The 24,818-nt window shown below is 37.2% G+C and overlaps 1 protein-coding gene across 6 annotated transcripts in view; it reads right to left on the bottom strand.

Annotated features, from left to right (window-relative positions):
- Positions 1-24,818, bottom strand: part of ablim3 (actin binding LIM protein family, member 3) — a 66,339-nt gene that overhangs the window by 38,017 nt on the left and 3,504 nt on the right. For all 6 annotated transcript variants that reach the window (XR_013210376.1, XR_013210377.1, XR_013210378.1 and 3 more), the window contains exon 2: positions 17,435-17,572. Coding sequence is in view for 1 of the 6 variants with exons in the window: in XM_077248018.1 (XP_077104133.1) it covers positions 17,435-17,572 (138 nt within the window). In the remaining 5 variants the exon portion in view is untranslated. The remainder of the gene's footprint in view (positions 1-17,434; positions 17,573-24,818) is intronic.

Genomic DNA, 24,818 nt, shown 5'->3' with positions numbered 1-24,818 from the left:
GGTGGGATGTATAAAGACGACATGAACCCTAAAAAAGAAACTGAATAGAGGCAGAATAGAAGAATAAAAAGGGCCAAAAGACTGATCAGAATAGTTATATTGCCAGTGGACACTAGGACTGCTGCGAAATCTTCACTGTGTTCCTGCAGCTTCAACTGGGACTTCGACATAAATCTGGAGTCGTTGGCAGTGTAACCACATGTGCAGGGAAATTATAGCCCTGCTGTGAATGTCTGTGTGTATGCGTGTGTAAGATAGACACTGTGCCAGGCAGCCGCATTTCAGACAACCACAAAACAATGGCATGTTGCTTCAAATGGCCCAACTGGATTGAAACCCTGCAATAAAAGAGAAAACTCTGGAGCACATGACATTTGAAGCCTAATGGAAAATGAAAAAAAGGAAAAGGCCTTTTTAACTCAAATAACTTCCAGAGACAGACAAAATTAACATTTCCGCAAACTCTATAAAGCAGTGGCAAAAACTTGCAGATAAAAAACATTAGGGATACAGTGAGGACATCTCGTTCTCAAGTTGTTATGTAACAGCTATTCATAATTTAAAGTAGTAATCTACATTTAAATCATTTGAAAAAGTAGTTAGCTCCACTACAAGCTCTTTGCAAAACGTAGCAATGGACTGAAGCTAATTAAAGGGGCAATATGTTCAACTACCCAATTATATAATTTATAAATTAGGCCTAATCGTGTTTCTGGCACAAAAACAATGAGGATTTCTCATTTTGGGTGACAGCATTAGACTTAAACAGATATATTTTCAAAATAAAAATATATTAACAGAAAAATATAGTAAAGTTAGAAGTGCACCGAACTTTTCTCTAATTGTCTCCTTTTCAAGCACAATATGTGCTACTTCTGACATGAATGTCAGAGAATAGCTGCCGTTTATTGAATCAAGGACTTGTTATTCCATCTATGATGCTGTTGGCTCATGGAGTTCCCAAACCGACAGCTCTTCACCGAGACACAGCAAAGAGACATGCACGCTGAGCCACGAGGTACTGAGAGAGGGTTCAGACTAAGAGGGTGAGACAGCATGAACTGAGACCCAGAGTGCCCGTGCTTTGTTCTGGAGCTGTGCCTGTATCCCTGACCACAAGACAATAATCCTGAGCTCAACAAGAGGGATGAGGATGATGAAGCTCTTCGAGGTTCAGCGTGAACAATATAACCAGAGGCCTTTTAGAAAGAGATGAACCGGTCACTGCTGGTCCCTGCAGAGACGCTGAAAGGCCAGATAGAGTAATGACAATGTTCTTGTGAATATTTGGATTTCACCGTGAGAGCACATTCACTTCATTATATTTCTGTACCAGTGTATTGATTAACTGGTGGTATGCAAGACCAAATTATTTAAGCCAGTTATATAAAATACAGAAATGAAAAATGCAGTTGTATCCCAAAGAAAGGATTCCTCCCTCTTAGACAAAAAGTTCCAAAGCTGTCACTGGCGCAGTAGCCTAAGGTACAAAAGCGAAAAGATCAGTTACTGATACAGTTACAAGGTACATATTACTAGTACTTTAAAAGTACATATTAGAACCTTAAGTGCACATATTAGCACTTTAAGTGTAGGCCTACATATGAGTACATTTTAGCTTTTGTATCTCAGGGTACTGCCCCAGTGACAGCGTTGTACCTTTTTTTCTGAGAGTGTTCCATACCACACTTCCATATCTCCCATGGAGTGTGTTATGAGAATGAAAAAATGCTAAAAACACACACACACACACACACACACACACTCACACACACACACACACACACACACACACACACACACACACACACACACACACACACACACACACACACACACACCAAATATATAATTAAGCAAATGCATTTATGATTGACTGAAATGGATCGATCAGATGAATCTAATTGGTTTTTAAATGGACTGGACTGATAATTAGTAAGGAACATTTCAGGTCTGACAAAAGGCGCACAGAATAGCAGTTCATTGGCTGACAGATTGGAGGGAGGGACGTCCTCTTTCACAGTTGCCATAGGAAACCTAAACCTTCCACGGTTGCCCTAGAGACAGCAGGGTCCCATACAAAATGCCTGAGGTGTGAGACTGCTTATTTGTGTGGCTGTCCAAGTCACTTTTAGATAACAGACCATCTTCATGCCTTGTGGAAGGCATGACTTAATTCTAACAGTAAAGTCTACAGCAACATGGTGTAGTGTGGCTTCAGGATCCTGCTCTGAGGTAGGGTGTGTCTGCTCGGGCTGGCGAAAACTCACTAGGGGTTTTGATGGCTTGAAGTAACTTTGTTTAAATTAGGAGCAGATTGACAGTCAATGTAGCCCTTCTAAATATCATCTTAACCCAAAACTGAACGTTCACTTTATCAGATGATATTTGATAATATGAGTTTTTGTAAATATTAATAATACATAAATAAATAAATATAATAGGTAATAAAAAAAAAAGATCTAAAGGGTCTGCACAAAATTTGAGAGTGAAAAAATTCTTGCAATACAGACCAATTTGAATTTAATTGAAAATATTTCTCTTTAGGTTTATACATCTAACAGGACATGTAAACACATACACATACATATTATGAGGGGCCAAACAGAAAATAATTATATGTAAGTTTGTTATGAATATATAAATGTAAATCTGAATATATAGTTATAAATCTGAATATATAGGCTATATAAAATAATATTATGTTATATATATGATATTATATTTTTCTTAATTTGCACCCAAATATGCAAGGACGTGCTTTACACAAAGCTTACTGCTCGTGAACACTGACAAATAGAGGAGAGACACAGACACTGTTTGTGAAATTACATTAAATATATATTCAGATTTATATCTATATATTCGGATTTACATTTATATTTACGAGTCACGACTATGTAGGCTATGTATTTCCACAGCATGGATGTAAGGTCTTACAGATTTATGAATGCACCGCTCGTTTTAAAATCTTGCTGGTCTACTGACATTTGTATGACATTCACTTCAAACATTACAATGCTCAATCAATCATGTTAACTTTCCTTAACTCTACAATAAGTAAATCCACTTCACCAGCTAATTACTCTTTGACAGCAATGCCATAGAAATTAAAAGAGCTACAGCAAAAACAGAAGTTTAAACACACAAAAAAAAAATGCTAAAGATGGCTGAGCAATTGCTTATCTGCTGGATAAGGTCTATCGAAGCTGCTTTCAAGTCTCATCCACAGGCAGAGTGTGTGTAATGCTGGGTAAGGCTTAAGGCACATTCTCACCAAGGACGATAACTATAACAATAAAGGTACTAAAAATCATTTTCAATATTAAAGAATAGCAGAGTTCAAACCGCAGCTATAACGATAACGGCACAGAGAAATAATATCGTTGGAATCATTTTCAGAACAATTTTATCCAGCCGATGAAAGATAAAATCATTGACAGCCAATTTTTGTCCAGTTTTGAGTTCTCCACTCTCGCAAGTCCTCTAGTTATAAGTTAAATTATATCAAACAAAGTATAGACATTATGTAGGGATAAAGAGATTCACTCAGCTTAGGCCTAATTGATTATAGTGGAACTTGATCGCGATAAATTGAAATGAGTGACAGCTTTTTAGTGATTGGCGCTTTTCATATTGCCATGATGACAAATCAAGCATAACGTCTGCTTGCTTTTCTGTTTAAATCATAGTACTGGGATGTTCAGGTTGTTGCTAGGTGACACGTAACTGAAAACTATTTCATGTGTTTTTAAAGAGGAAGCGCATCTCCTTAGCCTTACCCTGGAGTTGGTTCACCCTCTACCTATGGTCTCATCTTTTCTCTCTCTCTCTCTTTCTCTGTGTTGAGGCACTTGCTGCTCAGTACTGTGGTCATTAAAACCGAACTGATTAAGGATTAAGGGGGGGGCTGATTATGTATTTATCAGCAGCCAACAGATGCAATTAAAATTCCCTTCTTCAGGACTATCCAGTACCCAAAACCCAATACACTTCCGTTGCCCCTTCTCATCTACTCAACCCTCCATCCCCCCACCCTTTTTACCTAGTATTTTCCTTTTATTTGCATCAAGTTGAACAATTAATTTTTTTATCTGCATTTGTCATCTTCATTTGTCCAGCTTCATTTTGCAAACTTAAAAACAAAAGAATAATAATAATAATAATAATAATAATAACTTTATTCTTATATAGCGCCTTTAAAGCAGCTTCTCAAGGCGCTTTACATAATAAAACAAGCAAATTTAAAATACAACACTCAGAGGAAAAATAAAATAAACAAAAATAAAATACAATAAAATAAAAGTCAAGTAAAAGCTAACCTAAAAAAATGCGTTTTCAATAAAGATTTGAAATTACTTAAAGACTGTGCATCTCTAATATTTGGAGGGAGAGCATTCCAAAGCCTAGGAGTATAGGATGAGAAAGCCCTATCCCCTACAGTACGCAACCGAGTCTTTGGGACTGCCAATAGACCACCTTGTGAAGAGCGTAAATGACGCTTGGGTGTGTAAAAAGTTAAAAGCGCAGACAAATACTGCGGTGCCAGACCATGCAGTGCTTTTATGTGAGCATAAGGATTTTAAAGTCAACTCGGAACCTGACCGGGAGCCAGTGCAAAGACTTTAAAATCGGTGTAATATGCTAATGTCTTCTGATTCCAGTCAAGATCCTAGCAGCAGAATTTTGTACACATTGTAATTTGTTCAGTGTGGTTTCAGGAAACCCAGCAAGAAGTGCAAAAAAAACTAAAGTATTAATAAGCCTTTCAGTCACCGAGAGGGGTAACATAGAGCCGAGTCTGGCAATATTTCTGAGATGAAAAAAGAGTTCTTAACAATGTACCGCACATGAGAGTCAAAGGACAGACTAGAATCAAATATAACTCCCATATTTTTTAACTTAGTCTGTGCCTCCAAATCAGAGCCATCTATGTTCAAAATTATTTAACCAGCCTTACGAAGCTGATGAGGAGTGCCAATAAGCAAGAACTCAGTCTCATCACTATTGAGACACAAGAAATTTTGAGACATCCATGTTTTTATCTCAGAAATACAATGTGTTAAAAAAGGAACATCCAGATTTTGACCAGGCTTAGAGTGAATATAAATCTGACTGTCATCTGCATAACAGTGATAATTAAGCCCAAGTGATCTTAGTAGTAGTCCGAGGGGAAATATGTAAATGCTAAAAAGTAAGGGGCCAAGAATTGAACCTTGAGGAACACCCGTACGGAAAGAGCCAATCTCAGACCGAAAACCGTTCATACAAACAAACTGTTTACGATGCGAGAGGTAAGATCTAAACCAGGTTAAAACAGTCTCAGAAACACCAAAGACAGTTTCCAGACGGTTGAGTAAAAGATTGTGATTAACAGTATCAAAAGCGGCACTAAGATCAAGAAGGATAAGAATAGAAAGAGAACCAGAATCTGAGGCTATTAACAGATCATTGGTGACCTTGACCAAGGCTGTCTCAGTACTATGACATTTTCGAAAACCAGACTGAAGGGGCTCAAAAAGATTATTTACTGTAAGATGACTATGTAGCTGCAAAGCCACAACACGTTCCAAATTTTTTGCCAGAAATGGAAGATTTGATATAGGGTTTTGATATATAAGATATAGGATTTGATATATAAGATTTGATAAAAATGATGATGTTAAATGAATAAATAAACTAAATAAAATAAGGACAAAAGCTGCTGTCACTAAAAGAGGGACAATTATTCAAATTATTAGGCTGAAAAAAGGGAAAGAAAAAAATAAATATATAAGTGTACATATACATACTGTACATACAGACTGCTGGACCTCTCTGTATACAAGTATTTAAATTCACATATAAAACTGTGACTATATTTTTTATTTTACTATATTGTCATCATCTATTTCATTGTCAATTTATTGTGAATATGCCCAGTAATATGATATGATGGTCAGTATTCAGATTCATTCTCCATTTCACCTAAATGGCTTTTGAGATGATTAGGGTTGGGTTTCGGTTATCGCTTGAATTTTAGCGATTCTGATTTAGCTTATCAATTCCGATTCTTAGCTATTCCCAGTTTTGATTCCAATAAGGTAAAAACATTTAGTCAAACATTTATATCAAACATATTTATTCTATTTTGGCAAAACGTTTTGTTGCAGCTGATTTCCATGAACAAAAATCAGCAGCCTAAAGAACATTTTCCTAAAGTTTTAACGAAAATACCACAGCAAGAACAGCTTGACTAACTAATATACATTTCAAACATTATTTAAGACAAGTGAACAGTAATACAATTAAAATAAATAAACAAATGATCAATATCCCAAATAAATAAAACTGAAAAGTTCAGGTACAGAAATTGTAACCAAATGTAAAATAACACTGCATAGTTTTCTTTTTATAAATAAAATAAATATTAGCCCTTATTAAAGTTACAAAGGTTATTCAGTCAAGAACAGTGAGTGATATTCTTTTTCTTTCGATCTTTGAATAACGTTAATATTTATTGGACTGCTGGGATTTTAAGACCTCATGCAGTATGCAAGATACTGTTACACATGCGTTTTCTTTCGACACTGTTTACATTCACTTATATTCTATATATTCTATATACTATATCTTATATTCACCGACTGTGTTTATGGCTATATTATGACATCATTTAGTGTATATGTTTGCATTAAAGCACAAGAAGACGCGTACGAGAACTCAATTCAGAATCATGACTATATCATGACATAACTATATGAGAGGCAGATCTCTGTGTGCGCGCTTTTGATGTGTGCGCAAAGAAAACAGCACATGTTGCAAGTGCAGAATTGAGTTCTCTTTTGCATCTTCTTGCACTTGAAAATTGTTTAAAATTACATTAAAATACACACACACACACACACACACACAGGAATCAATAAGTGGCATCGAAATTGTAATTTTATTACAAGTAGGCTATCCGATTCCTGATCTCAAGTATACGATCCAACCTAGAGATGATGCTATATTATTGACAGCTCAGCATGTGCCTCTGACAATGCCTAACACAATGGTCTCCTTGTCTTCCTGCCTATCTGTGCCTCTTTCTACCTACTGTGTCACTTCTCTCCAACCTGGCTTGTGCTAATGGGAAACTCATCAACTGTAATTAATGTGCTGTTTTGACTGAATGAAAGATGGAGTGAGAGTGTAGTGAGAGAAGAGGAAGTGATTAGTCCCCTCAGGGCCCTACACGGCCCTCCACTGAGCAACCAGATGGTCTTTTGTGTAGTGAGTAACCGCACGAAATCAAGGAATGACAATAAAGAAATTATGGATATGTAGATAATAGTTAAATAAATTCAAGGGGCTGAAGTTTCCTCAAAAGTGAGACTCATTGGCACTCCCACTTAAGTACTTAACTTCTATACTATCTCTAGGGCACAATTAAATATTCCCAAACATGAATAAAAATAAATACTGAGAACACCACATCAACAAAGTCCTACAATTTTTTATCCTGCTCATCATATCACTACTGTACATCCAACTAAATCTAAGTCATAAAATCTGTCACTGCAATCCCATTTTCAAAAAATAAAAAATAAATATAACAAAAACTACACTTTTTATTCTGGCTTATCATCTTACAACTGTACACCAACACGATGTGAGTCATCTATATCAAACCGGCCATTGCTATATATATTTTTTTCCAATCAAATATTTGATATATAAAAAAAGAAAATTACTTATATTTTTATTATTTACATTTAATATTAGTATCTAATCATATTTAGGCTAAATATTAGTAAAGTAGCATTGCTACTTTCATTTGAAAAAAGTACAACCTGCTGATATATGAAAAATTTAACATAATACCTTAATGTAAAAATGAACTGTAAAAATGCTTTTGAGGCACCTGTGTTACCAAGTGATCAAATTCCTCCACTCGCACTCCATCTCATCTCTGCGATCAGTGTACATTATCTCTACTCTCACATTGTGATTTCTTGCTTCCTGTTCAACCTCTAAACTTGATTTAAACAGACAGAAATAATGTTTTCAGCATGTCTTTGTTTCCATCTCCCTCCAAGGCTGTGTCTCTCCTTTAGCTGCTTCCATTAACCTACTAACCTCTCTGAAAAATGCCTAATGATGCAGGAGCCCTCCAGGTATAAGACAGAGAGAGAAAATATTCATTCCTCCAATTCAAGCTTAACCTCTCTGATTTGAGATATTTTAATTTACACTGCTTTAGATGGAACTTTTATCTGACATGAGCCTATTTGGAAATTACATAGTAAAACCCCTATATTATTCACAGGTTGTAGAATGAATGCATATTAATTTATTCCAAATCAATATAGATGGTCCAATTTCTAGTCTGGGGTTTCTTTATGTTGACATGCAGTAGGCTAACTCCTGACACCTTATCTTGATCTTTAGGAAAAACATAGGGAATTCGGTCTCTAATACTGCCACTGTCCTTTCATCTGTAGGAGAATGTTTCCCCAGCAACTATCGCATGGGCTTAATGATTGGACGGGCATACGTTGCCATAGTTACGTGAAGCTCCCATCCTGCTCAGTCTTCCTCCTCCAGCAGCTGACTACTAAGGAAGAGAGGATCTCCAGTCCACACAACACATAGTAACAAAACCCTGTCATGTTTTGTCTTGTCTTTGCCTTGTTTCATGTGCTTTCATGTCATGTTTTGTCTTGTGCTGTATTGCATGCATCTTTTTTTATCACTGCTTTCATGTTGTCATGTTTTGTATGAACATGTGGCTTATGAGTGTTCTCATTAGCTGCGTGTTCATGTCTTGTTTTGTTGGGGCACATGGCTGGTGATTGTGTTTGCTGGCCATGTGCTCATGTGTTTGTTTGGTGTGAGCACATGGATTGTGCTTCCTTGTGCAATGTGGTCTTCTATCCATTGTCTAACCCTGCCCAAATGATTATTGGTTAATTTGCCCCACCTGTCCTCCCTCGTTACCTGTTTTGTTTGCTCCCTATTTATTCTCGCTGTGTGATCAGTCCTGTGTTGGTGGGCACAGGAAGGATAGCTAGAAGAAACAATAAAGAGGAGGGCAGGGCAGGGCAGGGCAGGGCAGGGCAGGGCAGGGCAGGGCAGGGCAGGGCAGGGCAGGGCAGGGCAGGGCAAGGTAGGGAAAGGTAGGGCAAGGTAGGGCAAGGTAGGGCAAGGTAGGGCAAGGTAGGGCAGGGCAGGGCAGGGCAGGGCATACTAGACTTAATAAAACATTGCACTTAATAAATAAGCACCCTTCAGGATTATGTGAATACTGTCAAATAGAGGAATCCGTAGAACATGTAATACTTCACTGTCAAAAATTCTCTCGAGAGCGAGACATATTAAGGAGGGAAATAAGAAAGCTTGGACAGGAAGTCTAAAAAATGTATTTGGCATTGAGGTAGGGAAACTATTCCATTATTTGAAAGAAACTGGATTGATTATTAGAGATTAGGGAGTAGGAAAAAATAAAATAAAAATAAAATTATATATATATATATATATATATTTTTTTTTTTTTTTTTGCTTTGTTTATTTATTTATTTTATTTATTTATCAAGGATGGAACAATCTGGTCCACACTCCAACATAACAAAGAAGAAGTCCTGTGCTGGATCGTTGTTAAATGTTACCTCTTGTGTCAATTCAAGTCTCGTCTCTTGTTTTCCCCCTCGGGGTAGTTTTTGTTTGTGTTTTTTTCCTGGTTTTTTATTAAATAAAAGCCCAACTCACTTGAATCCTTCCTCCTTTCACCACACCTGACACTGGCATTTATTTGTCCATTTGTTTGTTTGTGTGACTCTTGGGAGAGTTCAAGAATTTTTAGTTTTTTTAGGAAACATAACAGAATCTGCATATGCCTTGAGAAAGAAAAAAAAAACATCTTACGCAGCCAATTAACTCTCGGCTTTTAAAAGGCATCTGTTTTGACAGACATCTTAATGACCTGCCACCCCTGTTCTGAAAAAGCAGTGCTGAGCAGCATTATTTGATTAGTAAAGTAAGCTGACTGTTTGTGAGTTACAGCTCTGTGAAGAATTTGTTGACTATGACAAAACTGCAGAAGTCGATGTATATTCAGCAGTAAAATATAATTTATTTAACTGAAAATTACAACTAACTTGCAGATGGCGGCCATTTGCTGAAGAATTTATTAGGCAAACCCAATGACTATTTTCATGTTATGGCAATTATCCCATAAATGGTCAATATTAAAATTCTATATTTAAACAATGCTAAAAGTAAATTTAGTCATCCCAACATTATAATGTACAATATGAAAAAATTATATTTATTTCAAGCTAAAGATAAGCCTACATTTAAAAATTATTAAATTAATTATTAAATAATTAAATATTTACGTACTGAAAATGGGGAAGTGCACTTCTGTCATGACAACTCTCGGCATGGTAATTGATATGGTAATGCTAATTTATTTGGTCTTGGAGGAATAGATCTGCTATGCTGCTTCTGCTGCACACTCAGAGCAAGTACAGAGACTTACTACTGCCAATACTAGGGCTGGGTATTGTTAGGAATATCACAATTCGATTTTCGATTCGATTCGATATTGATTTATTAGCTTCGATATCGATTCAATAATTAGTAAATACACGTACAAGTAATTAAGTACCTGAGTATATTTTTAAATAATGTGTGCAGTATTACCAATGTTTAAGAACAAATTGACCCCAGCATCTTTCCTGTCATGGTTTATTTAGCAGAACAAACTGTACAATATTGTACATGTGTTGAATACAAACCACAACTGTAACAAACAGGTGCTTAATTAACACACCTCTAAAGTGCATGTAACTGTAATAGAAAGTATATTTCTTTCTTCCTATACATTCAAGTTATAAAAGAAATGAAAACAGAAACACAAAATGTGCATACTCATAAAAAATGCGCTTCGTGAGGCACATGCGCGCACATTTGCACACACACGCAAGGACTCTCGCTCTCTTCCTCTCTGTCGAGGGCGCGCTAGGCGGTTTGGAGCTCGCAAGCTCTAGATTTCGGGGATTTGAACTAATTTGCGTACATCAGGGAGCCCCTATCAATATGCGGGAGACTCCCGGAGACTTATTGTTGTTCTTATTATCATTTAGGGGGGCTTAGGAACATTTTGAGGTTGCTTCAGCCCCCCTAAAATAGGCCTAACGACGTCCCTGGTTGGTGGTGCATGCTTGAACGGAGTGCAGCTACGGTCCGTCATCTTGCTGTTTTGGTAAAGCGCGTCTTGTACAACGCTGAACGCTCTCACTAGAGTGTTGCCCACAGCGCCGCCACTGGCAGGTGGGCCAAATTGATTCATAGGATTTGATGAATCGATATTGAATTGAGAAACAAATAATTGCAATGCATTGATGAATCGATATTTTTACCCAGCCCTAGCCAATACATTCACAGACATGCTGCTGCTGCAGAATATACATGAAATAACCCCACGTAGCAGACCTATACAGGTGGAGCTTGGGAAGGAAGAGGGTTTCTGAAACCATCAGACAGGGCTCTACAGTGCGACCATTTTGCTCGCATATGCCCCTAAAAATTGATACGCGCGAACCGGAAAAATGATTTACGAGCACAATGCGAGTAACTAAAACCTACCATAATCGAAAACGAGACGATAACTAAAAACTAAAACTAGTTTTGAATTACAAAAACTATGACGAAAATCTATTGACATTTTCGTCAACGAATAAAACAAAAATGTTAGATAGTGACGATTTGGGAAGCGATCCAGTCAGAACTGATGTCCGGCGTTTGTAGATGCGCATATTTGTCCTGTAGTGGACGTGCACACGGGTTCACATGCGCTGCATGTCTCATGAAATATTAAAAAATTTAAACGTCTGGGAGACAGCCATATAGATCTGAATGAGAGTGACGACGACGCATAGTTTTCTGTGCGCACACACCCGACTCGAAGCATGCAGCCACACACACACAGCGCGCCAGTACTGAATTTAGCTCTATTTCGTGCCTGAATGGACAAATACACAACATTATGTCGAAATTTTCGTTTTGGAGAGTATTCATGTAAACTGTGTCGGTTATGTCTTAAACAGCTTTGAGTGTATCGGATGTGCATCAGTGCAATTGGATCCGCATGTAATTGGACATGATACGATGTCTTAAAGTGACAGTGAGTAATAAACCTAATGCAGTCTGTGTCCTTAATATTGATCAAGCAACAAAAGAAAAAGAGAAAAGCATTCACTGCTCGTTAATAGCTTTAATAAGGATTCATTATATTTAATTCATACAAATAAATATGTCTGCTGCTTGAAATAATAAAGAATGATGTATGCAAGTAGTTATAAAGAATGCATATATCATTCATTGAAAGAAGACTATTCTACTTTAGGAAAAGTGGTTTTATTTAATTTTAAGATATTTTTTTAAGTCTCAGTAGTTCTGTATATGTATATGTTCAAACTTTAAAATCATTCATATTAACAGGTTAATAGATGTTTTGTCCGGGAGTATATGGGTTTGGACATTTTAGAGAAATTCTAAATGAATGCATTACAATTGAACTAAACCCATTATATTTTAGTCATCTGAATTGTTTTATTTTTAGTCTAGTTTTAGTGGACTAATACTAGTAAATACTAATACACTCATTTAAACTAGTTTCTCCTCCATGTTGTGAAAAAAGCCTCTGCAGTGAAAGATGCAGATTCACAGGTGTGCCGATGTGCTCCTCCTCCTGAGAGCAACACGTTCCCCTTGTTCTGTTTTACTAAAGTGATTGTAAAGTGTGATTTATACTTCTGCATCAAAACGACGGTTTCACACCATAGTTGAACAGAAAGAGAAGGAGCACACACGTTGTGTTTATAAATAAATATATATATATATATATATATATATATATATATATATATATATATATATATATATATATAATAAACAGTTTGTTAAACTCTGTTACTTGAAAATTTTTCACTGCGCTCCAAAATGTCTTTGTGTGCTCCTAGATTTTTTCATTTAGGAGAACATGTGCTCCTTGGGAAGAACCTTAGCGTAGAACCCTGTCAGACTGCTAACAGCAAAACAATGGCAAGTATTTGGATGCTGAAGCAGCAAGCTCACTAACAAATTGAGTTATCAAAATCAGCCTGGGCCATCTAGAGTTTCATGACATAACTTTGTATATATCCAATAAATATTCAGTATTAAAAAATATATAATAATAAAATACTGGTAATATAATACACTTTAATCCAAGTCATTAGTTTTCAAAATCTGTTGCCTAGAGGTAGACTGCAATTGTCATCAGTAATTTTCTGTAAAAACATTGGCCATTTCAGATAGAATTTCTCCCTCTTGGAATTATGGGTCCTACTTTGCCAATTTGAGATTATGTGCACAGGTGCCTCAGAACAATGCCCTTATCACACACAAGAGCTATAGAGAGAAAAAGTAGCTCAAGTGGAACTGTAACTTAAAGGGGTATATCACCCAAAACCCAAATGTCTGTCATCATTTTATGTATTTTGAAGAATGAGACATTTCTTATAATCTCTTCTACAATCTCACGACATGAGGGTGAGCAGATGACAGAACATCATTTTTGGATGAACTTTCAATTTAAGTCTGCCAGTTTATGGATGGTGCTCATACCTGTGAGTCACCCACTACAGAGGCTCATGTGTAGGTGAGCTGGTCTGGATATTTATTACTCTGTGACATTGCACTCAGACATCCTATCAAGCATTCAGCTCAAATAACCCACGCTTCTAGTTAAAAAGCAGCAGATTTACTTAAAGAAAGACCAGAAAATGTTATCATATGCTTATGGTTCTGAGAGAAGATCAACATTCTCTCTTAAAGTATTTATTCCTGCGTTTTTCATAGTGTTTTCTCAATTAATTAGTCGATTTAAAACGGATTAAAATAGCAAGTGGCCACTAATTATTCATTTAAATTCATGGAAATACAAATACATTTAAATTCCTTAAATGTATTTAAATCCTTCAGTCTACAGCCCATGAATATATGAAGGTTCATGAATAGTAATATATTACTGTACAAGTAATTTTAATAAAGCAATACATTCCATTTAAAAACAAAAGAGAAATGATACAGTCACAGTTGATAGAGTCAACTGAAATGATACAGTCACACAACTACCATAATATCTACAGTTACTCTAACAACATACAGTAAAACGATGAGCATATGAATGTCATTGCTTCTTTTTGTGAAAAGGTGTACTTGTGCTGCCCTTCTTCATAAATACCACTTGTTTTGATTTTTTGTTCTGCAATGCAATGACATTCAAACTTTTATAAGTTCTGTCCAAATACATTTTGGGGCCACTGAATGTCTCTATGATATAAATAGTTGCACAGCTGTGTTCATTATCTGTTTGCATTCATGTAGGAGAGAGAGAAGAGCCAACTAGAAAGCTACAAAGGAGTCAGGAGGTCAGAACAAGTGTGTGACTTCCATCCCCCGCACAGTGCTGTTAGTCTCTAATCTTACTTTTATTTGAATTGGGGAAATAAATGCACAACCAAATAGAGATCGCCCTGCAGCCGATTCTTACGATTTTATTGGTCATGTCAATCACAGTTCTGAGTGCCTACACCAAACAGCAAACACTGATCCCTGAACCTACCCGTCACTGCAACCGTAACCAATGAAATTAGCTGCAGGGCGGGATAGGCTCTTTCCTTGCACACGAGCAGATCCGTTTGCTCTCTGGAGACGCGAGTCTTTTTGCTTGCAAATTCCGCAATGTAAATAGCAATTCGCAAATGGGCGTGAGCGCGAGCGCAACTGGCTTTTAAAAGGAATGGGAAATTACACTCTGAACCCAAAACACACCCATTACTCATTAAGAGAATAGAGACAACCCTTTAAGACCATGCGCCGGGCGCGACCATTTTTCCCGTCGTTAAACTAGCAAAAGTGGTTTCAAGCATGCCCTAAGTGCATTTGCAACCCGCGCTTCAGACCATGCGCTTAGATCGTTAAAATAGGGCCCTTTATGTCTATGGACATGTGTTTCTTACACAGGAAGTGAGTACCAGTAATATGCCTGGCTGCCTCACCTTTACACAAGCTAATCATTGGTGTGTCCTTGAAAACAGCTGGTTGAGTCATACAGTACCTGTGTGTACACTACAGCATCCACCTCTTCTCATGGCCAAGGCCTGTGTAAACTCCCACTGAAAAGGTTTCCACTGCCTCAGCTTCAGTTGTATCTACATGACCCTGGCCCACATGTTTCTTCCTTTGTACTTGAGTGCTTGCTGTTTCAATTACCTATAATTCCAAAAGTATCTCCTTTTCTTAATCTCATCCTGTTTGAAAGGCATGTCGTCAAGAAAAGCAAACAATGTAATCTACTTGATTGTAGCCCAAACCAAATAATTCCATTACAAACTATTGATTTTAGACCGATTTAAGTCAGTCATGGATTCCAACAGCAAGCCTTTTGAAATTAAACTGAAACTCTGACGGATAAAGCCAACATAGGCTCATTCGAAAAACTCATTGCCTCTATAACTACATTTTTGCGAAACCCCAAAAATTACCTGTACATAAAATATACTGCAGTTTCCCGCTGAAATGAACACTAAAGTGACAGCAAAACACCAACAACTTTTATTCCTTCCTATTCACACAAATTATGATAACAGGGGCAGATTATCGATTAATAAAGCATTATTTTTGGGCGGTTCCTTGCCCAATAGAATATTATGATCTCAAAACATTTTTACCACATATTATACAATGCATTTAGAGTAGGTGGTACAGTACTTTACTTTCAAATAAGACAGAGCCTTAACCTTTTATTACTCACCAGAGATTTCATTTCTGAACTGCAGCAATACGTACAACCAGCATAATAAAATGTTGCATGTTCATCTGTTTCAGCTAAAACTGAACATGTTTTAGCACCACTTACTGTACATTTCACTTTTCAAAGTGTCACAAAATAAGCTATTTTAAAGAAATGTTGCCACAGGGACGGTTTCTTTTTTGCTTTAAATAAAACACAGACTCTGGAAACAAACAAAACATTATGGACATACTAATCATCCATATTGGTTTTTTGGCCATAACAAAAGGGATGAAAGCAGATTGTCACCTGTTTACGAACACCGGCAACTGCGACTCCAATGTGAACCCGCTGACCTGTGACAGTACATGCTGAGTGAGCTGAGATTCCTGTGAAATACCACACAAATGTTGCCCCTTTATCCAATTAACTGGGCCAGCCCCACGGATCATCAGCACACTCCGTTCTCCCAACCAAACAAAACACAGCGTGCACAGAAGCCGAACCATCAGTCACTGGACTGTAAACAAGCCCTCCTGCAACAATGACACGGCATTGTTCCATGCTGGAGATATAAGCTGTTGAAACAGCAGTTGGACTTCCTACACTCATAGTGCACGGCTAACACTCAAGCACACAATAATATATAACACAAGATAAGGTGTGGTGTTGAATTAGAGGTGACATACATTATTGCTCAAGGCAATTTTCATGGAAGATAAGCAGCCCTTGGAGAGAGGGTGAATTTAAGTTGGAGAAAGCAAAAGGGAAAGGACTGTTATTGTTGAGTAACTTTGTGTGCTCCAAGGCAACTTGTGATGTCATAATGGAGGGAGGGAAGGAGGCTACCATTCTCTTTTAACTCGGTCTCTCCCACCCCGTCTCTCCATATATGAGCCCCCCTCTTCCCTACCAACTATGCCCTAGGGTTTGCTATGGGAGGCTGCTATTGGCTGTTGGTTTGATAGTGTAGCTGAGAATAACCACCAACCACGGGCAGGGTGCCCCTCCACACGGTTACCACAGCAACCCCATAAATGCAACGTAGGGACCATGTGGCAACACCAGTTTGAGTGTAAGCAAAGAAAAGTAGCACATATATAAAAGCTCATTAATATACCTTATACCTTATACACATATACCTTATAAAAGCTCATTAAACTGAAATGAGTCCATCACTCATGGGTCTTACTTTCATATTTTTAATCTAACAATCTAAAGGTGAGGGTTCCTGGTCACATCATTCACATTCGGTTTATATTTTAATTTCTTGACGTCACTGATAATTGAGGGCAACGCCATGGGGCATCACTGAGCTAAGATCTTGGAGACGTGAGGCCAGAGGATCTCATTATTCAACAGGTCCCTACTTCAGACAGCCCCAGGAGCACAGCCAGCATCATTAAATCAGAAATCCACTGCTTCTAACCACTGATGCCAAACTGCTATTAGGTCAGAAGCAGAGAGCGCTGCTTTAGTTCTTAATGAAGTGCTATTACCGAATAGAATCAATTGAAAACTGTATATCTGAAACAAATCCAAGCCAAATGCAAACATTTCCTATTATTAAAAGATGGCTCAGAGAGGTAACCAGCATTTCAAATGCATTACGGCCAAAGACTCTACTCTTACCTTGGCAGGTGAAGCATTTGATGTGGAAGTGGACATGTTGCACTCGTACCACCTCTCCTTTGCACACCTCCCGGCAGCGAAAGCAGTGGATTGGTCCAGAGCTCCGTTCACTGTTGCACGAGCTTTGGTGATAGGGTACTAGTGGGGAAAAGTCAAAAAGGCAACAAGTAACAGACATTAGAAGTTCATATCGTTATTTGCTGATATTAGACTTTATAATGTTGTGATACCTAAATTAACTATTGGTTTTAATTTACAATAAAAATGTACAATGATTATTTAGTCTATAAATAAATCATTATAAAAGCTAAAACAAAGTAGTATAGTATTTTAACATTTGCCATAACACAAATAATAATAATAGCCTTATCAGGATTGGCCAGAATTTTAAAATTGGTGCATTGATGTATTTTCTATTGTTAAATCAAAAGTACCCTCAAATGCTGTATTTGTGAGTTTTTCTGATTGTTTTTATAATAGGTCTGAGGGTTACATAAATAATTTCCTTTGCCTTCTCTCTCTTGCTCTGTATTGATGGCTGGATGTTTTGTGCTGATTGTCCTCCTATTAAAGATGCATAACAGTCATTCAAACACCCAGCCAGTGAATAAATCAATTATTGTGCAATCACTGTAGCAACTGTTGTTCTCGCTTTAGTCTAAAAGGATTTAACTGGGGGAAAATGATGAAAACAGCAAGGGCACATGCCCTACTACCCTGATCTCCATTGTTTCAGTTATAATGCTGGCAACAGGGCAGAACTGCCAGGCCTGCGATCAGATTTATCTGAGCTATCTGACCTGGTAAAGCACACTGGAAACTAGGTTTTAATGAGGGTTTTATGTGCATGATGGATAAGACAAATGTAATCAGCAAGCATAAAGTGTCAAGTCAGGAAGTGATACTGACCAGATAAACTAATGCAGGAAATTAGCTTATTGTTCAACAATAAAACATGCTTAAAACGTGCCCTCACCCAAACCTGAATTATTAGGGATGCACCAATATTAAAATGCTGACCAAAATATATAAGTCAATAAATATTTCACGTTATAGCAGATAAACAATAAATGGCTGGCACTGCAATTTGATACTATTTGCCAAAATATATTAAAACAAGGCAACTACAATCAAGTGAAATTAAAAGTGAAATAGGCACCTAGGAGAATATGAAAAATCTATTCAATTTGATATCTGCTTCATTTAACTGTTATTAAATTAAAAAAAATATATGAATAACTAGAAAGTATTATTTTAAGTATTATCAAAATATCTATGCAATAAACGGTTTATTGGTAAAATGGTTGTGTATCTCATTCTGAGGGCTGAAAACATTTTCGATGCAAAAAATGACTTGTACTAGAATATATTGAATTTCAATACTATTTATTTTGTCAAAATAAATAAAAAAACACTTATAACTAAAATCAATAATTTAAGATTAAGCATCACAACAAAACAATGAATACAAAAAAATAATAGTCATTTTGAGTTTTGCTAAAGATTATATTTAACAGTGTTATTAACCAAAAATATTAATTATTATTGTAAAAACTATAATCCAAATATCTGTATAGTATTTTGGTAAACTGGTCAAGCATCTGAGGGCTTTAAAGAGCATTTTTCACAGCAACAAACAATGTCTTGTACTAGAAGATCACTTCGCATATTTTCAGTCTATTGGAATAGAGAGTTTCATTGACTTTTCTTCATCCACAGCTGAAGAACAATGATCCATTAATGCTGTTATGCCTCCTCCAGTGGCTCAATCTCACACTGATAATATTCTAAGCACTTATTCGTTTGGCAGTGCAACACACTACACTGGCCGACTTCCAGAGCTGTTTTCTGAATTATGTGTGTGGCCCTCAGCTCTGCGAGTCAACGCTCTTTTGTCAGTGAATAGTGCAATACAGTCATGATGCTGTTAAAAGCAAATAACAGCCACAAAAGAGAAAATAAGAGATGTTTTGCAATATCACAAAACCAGAAGCATTTATGGTAATTTGTGAGAGCTATTTTCCCCCAAAGCGTTGGCAGTATGACCAAAATTCTGTTTCACGGTATGACTTATTTTATTTCACGGTAACGATATATTTCACGATATAGATATGTAGTTATTCTCGAAAAATCGACAAAAAGGGCTTTGTATAATAAATAAACCCAAATACTCTAGAAATGAAAAATACTTCACCTTGTTTGATTTTGATTTTATTTGGTAAATTATTTCTTTAGTAAACTATTTTGATATAGTAAACAAAACACACTCATCAACTTTTAGATGAACTGCCCCCAACTGATTGATATTAAATACAACTCAAATTAAACTTTAAATAAAGTGTTGCTGAATAATTTTTCAAGCTCATGTTATGTTTTACTTCATCAATCAGAAATAGTATCTGAATATTTTCTATTGACTATCGTATTCATACAAAATGAGTTACTTCCTTTTAATTGTGTAGGACTGCACATGTTACGGAGGAAAGCTTCCACAATCATTGTGAGTTCAATCCAGGATTCGCAAATCGGCTTGTTCTGAAAGATGGAGTAGTTCCAACTTTAAAAACAGAAGCTTTTGTTTACGGGCCACAACCTGTAGGTATGATCAATTTTTCGTCGATGTGTTTTCCTGTAATAGTTCGTATTGTTAATTGTACGTTGTAGCAAGGAAGTAAACAAATGACAAAGCTGTTTGGCTCTGCTGGTTTGTTAAATGCTCATTCATACTTAACGTTATCCGACAAACAACTAACGTTACAAACTTTTTTTTAATCTCAACAGCGAACTTCGAATTAGTGTAAATTATTCTTTGATTAGAGCTTTAATGTTTATCTACATGCTTGTTTATCTACAGGCATGCTAAACATGGTTCTGTGTTTGATTTGGCTACTGTAGTAAAGCCAATGTTTAGTGTTCGTTTTGGGTTAAAAAAAATTATAATTATAAATAGTTATGTCGACAGATATTTAATCGTTCTAAAAATACAAAAGTAACGGTGCCATACAGAAACGATCACTATATATCCGTAGTCTTTACTCAAAAAAATCCCTTTGAGGACTGTAGTATAAATTGTTAGAACGATTATATGAAATTCTTGTTTATGAAGCTTATTTTTTTGTAATTCTATAATAATTAGTACAATTAAATAACAGCGTGTCTAAAAAGTAATGAGAGAACAACAAAAAGCAACTTTCTGAAACGTCGTTTAACAGCCTTTCTTGAACAGGTTCTGCTCAATCATCTTCACTAACGTTTCCCCGGGTCCGATTGTTTTATTGACGCCATTGTTTATAATACACCAAAGCACAAACTACCATTAAAGGTAAGGGGTGTGACGTTTCCGGAAAACGTGCACTAGACGGTTAGCGAATCAAAACACACTCTTCCCTCGACCCCTTCACGAAGTGGAACGCACTTCAAAATGGCGGCAGGGATTCCCCCAAGGGGAAGTGTCTAGGGAAGTTCGCAAGTGCGTGTCCAAAAGTGGACTGGAACGCAGCCTCGGTCTCACGCACGCTGTACGTGAGTTAACCACGCCTACTTATTTACATGTCGCGGTACGGAATAAAAAAATCTTGTAACGGTTGACATTTTGCAGAGAAGCAGAAAAGCTCGTCCATGCCATTGTCTCCTCCAGGCTGGATTACTGCAACGCACTGCTGTGGGGAATCTCTGGTAGGAGTCTCCAAAAGCGCCAGTTTGTGCAGAATAGTGCTGCCAGGGTCCTAATGAGGGTGCGGAAACATGAGCACATTACTCCTATCCTAAAATCCCCTCACTGGCTCCCTGTTCACGTCCGCATAGAATATAAGATCCTCTTGCACACTCACTACTGTCTGCATGGTGCGGCGCCCACATACCTCACTGATCTCCTTTCCCGAAAAACCTCCACCCGGACCAGAGCAGGCAAACGGCATCTCCTGGTTATACCTAGGACACGGCTCAAGACTATGGGCGACAGGGCTTTTAAAGGATCCGCTCCTCATCTGTGGAATGCCCTTCCAGAACAACTCAGAGCTCCCAAGACTACGGATTTTTTTTAAAAAGAACTGAAAACTTACCTTTTTAGAAAAGCGTATTTTTAAGTATTTCTAAGTATAGTATAACTAAGTATAGTTCTAAGTATTTAAGTGTCTGCGTATTTTTTATTTTATTTTGTAAGCACTTTGAGATTTGATGTCAAATGTATAGTGCTTTATAAATAAAATTCATCAAAAAAATGAATCATCATTTTCTAACGCGGGAACGATATACCGTCATACCGCCCAGCCCTAGCTCCCATAAGCTTTCACAATCAATAATAGTCAAATAAACAGAGGTGACAGCTCAAAAGAGAATATACTTCATGCCGTTAAAAGACGATATGTCTTTCAGGAATAATTCATCTGTCATTTATGGGTGTCACTGTGCTGGAAGCCCACTTGCAAAAGGGGCCTATGTATGGGTGTAAACAGGCTGTGTAATCCCTGCTATACCACATGCACAGAGATCAGGGGAGGACATGCACAAAGGATTAAAGTTTTTAATGGCTCCTACATTAGATACCTTTCATTCATGCTTTAGTAGAAAGTATTCCTGTAAAGGAGGCTAATATATATATTCAAATTAATTCAGGTTTTAAGAAGGAAACTATTTATTATTGATACTGACTTGACAGTCTTCTCAGTTCAAATAAAAACAACAAATCCCCAAACCCCAAAATAGGTCACTCTGTCTGAGTTGTCTTACAGTTTCAATGGTTTAAACATGTTGCCACAAATTCCTCTCGGTTTGCACAAAAAAACTCAATTATACTCTCTCACAATAAATAAATAAATAAAATACTGAATGTACCAAAAAGGTAGATTCAAAGAAGCCTAGTTCTTCAGAGAAACTTTAGAGCACTGATATTGAGCAATATATAGCAAAAGGGCCGGTTACATATGGTGCAAGGTGTAAGGTGATAACCACAGGACCTAAGGGGGCCACTGCTATTTCTGCCCTCAGCAGAGGAGTCGCCTACGGATTATAGTCACACAGGATTGTGGGAGAGTGGAGGTGACAAGGCTGATCTCAATTCCTCCATAGCCAGGCAGAACAGAGGTGTAAACAAGACCTTGTGGCCAGACAGAGTCCACTTATCCTTCACAGTAATGAGCACCGAGTGAAGACCTTTAAATCCAGTGATATAATTATTGGCTAAGTAACACTCCTGTTTCCTTAGTAGAGCCAGAACTCTTACTTCCGACAAGAATAATTCTGACCAGTACTAAATGCGTTTCTGGTGGTTGTAACAGCATAGAAATAACAAATGTATAAATGTACAAAAATATATATATTGATTCCACATTATCTAAATCAATATAGAATCTGATATTTTTATAATTTACTGTGATACATTTGGCAGGAAAATTTGATGGGATGAATATGGCTTAACAAATACGGTATCTATCATGCAAAAGTTTGGGGTCGGACTTGGGGTCAGTGTGTGTGTGTGTGTGTGTGTGTGTGTGTGTGTGTGTGTGTGTGTGTGTGTGTGTGTGTGTGTGTGTGTGTGTGTGTGTGTGTGTGTGTGTGTGTGTGTGTGTGTGTGTGTGTGTGTGTGAGAATAAAAGTTTTTTTTTAATCTTACTGACCCACTTTTGAATGGTAGCATATCTTAAAAAGTATCACAATTTGTTAAGCCATTATTATCTTTGGAATTTTGTGTTTGAACTTCTGTTTTGCTGTAGATCTTTATATTTGTATACCATCGCTGCAAGAGTAATTAGCTGGTGAAGTTGATTTACTTGTTGTAGAGTTAACAAAATGTATCAAGAGCATTGTAATATTTGAAACGGATGTCGTAACAAATGTCAGTAGACCGGGTACATTTTAAAACGAGCGGTTCATTAAATAATCCAAACGATCTTTCATGTTGTTAAAATACAAACCAGAAGACAGAACTCAAGGATCGGAGAGCTAAAAAAGAGGTGGGGCTACATAAGGTCTATAGACTGAACGCATAATTTCAGTCAGTAAAAAAAATGTCACTTTTTCACAAATGTGCATTTTTGTAGGTTACACGGAGACGATTTTGAAACCCATTTTCAAAAGTTTGCATTTTCAAAATGCAGTTGTCGTGTAAATGCTCGGCCAAAACGCATAAAAAGTTTCCATTTTTAATTTAAAACAGTATAAACTGCCCCTTAGAGAATTCAAAAACCTGTTTGCAGTACAGTAGTAGACATGGGCCTCTGGAGAACCTGACTAATTTTGATATATGTCTACTGCTACATTCAAGCCAATGCTGCTGTAGCGACAGGAGCTGAACTGACCCTGTCAGAAAAATGATCACTCAAACCAGCCAAACACAAGGTCAGACAGAATGAGGTCTGAGGGCCTCAAGGACTTGCTTCGATCTGCTCTCAGGGGTTACTAATGATTTGGGATTTCAACTAAGTTTAGAGAAATGTGTTGGGTCAGGGTCACTGGATGAACATCCCTAGTGTCACTCTATGAGTTATCAATACCTTCATGACTTAGTTGGCAGTAGATGGTTCCTTGGATGTTTAATGGACAGCAGGAAAAGCCTTTAGTCAGTTACAATTTAGCATTGGTCATTGAGTAGAGACAGAGGACACTGTACAGGAAACCAAATATTCTGGGTTATAAGCTTGGCCCACTAACAGAGCTTGCCAAAATCACTCTGATAGGAACTGGGTTGACTGGACTGATAGAAACTGGAGACTGAAGAGAAGATAAATAACACAGAAGAGCACAAAATCTTTTTATGAAAAGGCCATCCTTAGCGGTTTATAAAGTAAAAACGTTGAGCAATGATTAAGAGGTTGTGCAGAAACAATTAAAACTGCAAATATCTGTTTGTCAAAGCTAAGTTTCTAATTAAGTAGCAATTCATTTTCCATTGTTTTAATATAAGGAGCCACAATCCAGTCAGCACATCCACACACTACAAGTAGTACTCTTTCCTTGAAAAAAAGACTTTCTGTAGCATGTGCCTTGCTCTAAAAATGCTGGGTTGTTATAACCCAATTTGGGGTCAAATATGGAAAAACCCAAATGTTGGGTTAAAAATGTAATGTAAAAATTTAACCCAACGGCTGGGATTGTCCATATTTGACCCAAAGATCGGTTAAAACAACCCAGCATGTTTGTGTGTGTTGTACTGGACTGACAGTCAAAAGCCTGTGTCCATCTACTGGCTTTCATCAACATGGTCCTGTAGAAAGAGCCTGCATATTGGCCTGTATATGTAAGCCAGGAGAAATGTTTGGTGAATTAAATCTTCAGAAAGGATCTGTAGGAAATTCAACCTTGACGAGTGTTAATATGATGGTGTTTCTCTTTTGTTCCCAGTGCTGCTAAATCATAACGTTGGGCTACAGGAATGACAAGTGGGTGC

Source organism: Siphateles boraxobius, unplaced genomic scaffold (assembly GCF_051911475.1).
Source record: "Siphateles boraxobius isolate OS27281-9 unplaced genomic scaffold, OSU_SipBor_1 3, whole genome shotgun sequence".
Lineage (NCBI taxonomy): Eukaryota > Metazoa > Chordata > Actinopteri > Cypriniformes > Leuciscidae > Siphateles > Siphateles boraxobius.
Note: the sequence above shows the minus strand (reverse complement) of the source record. Positions and strands in the feature narration are given on the sequence as shown.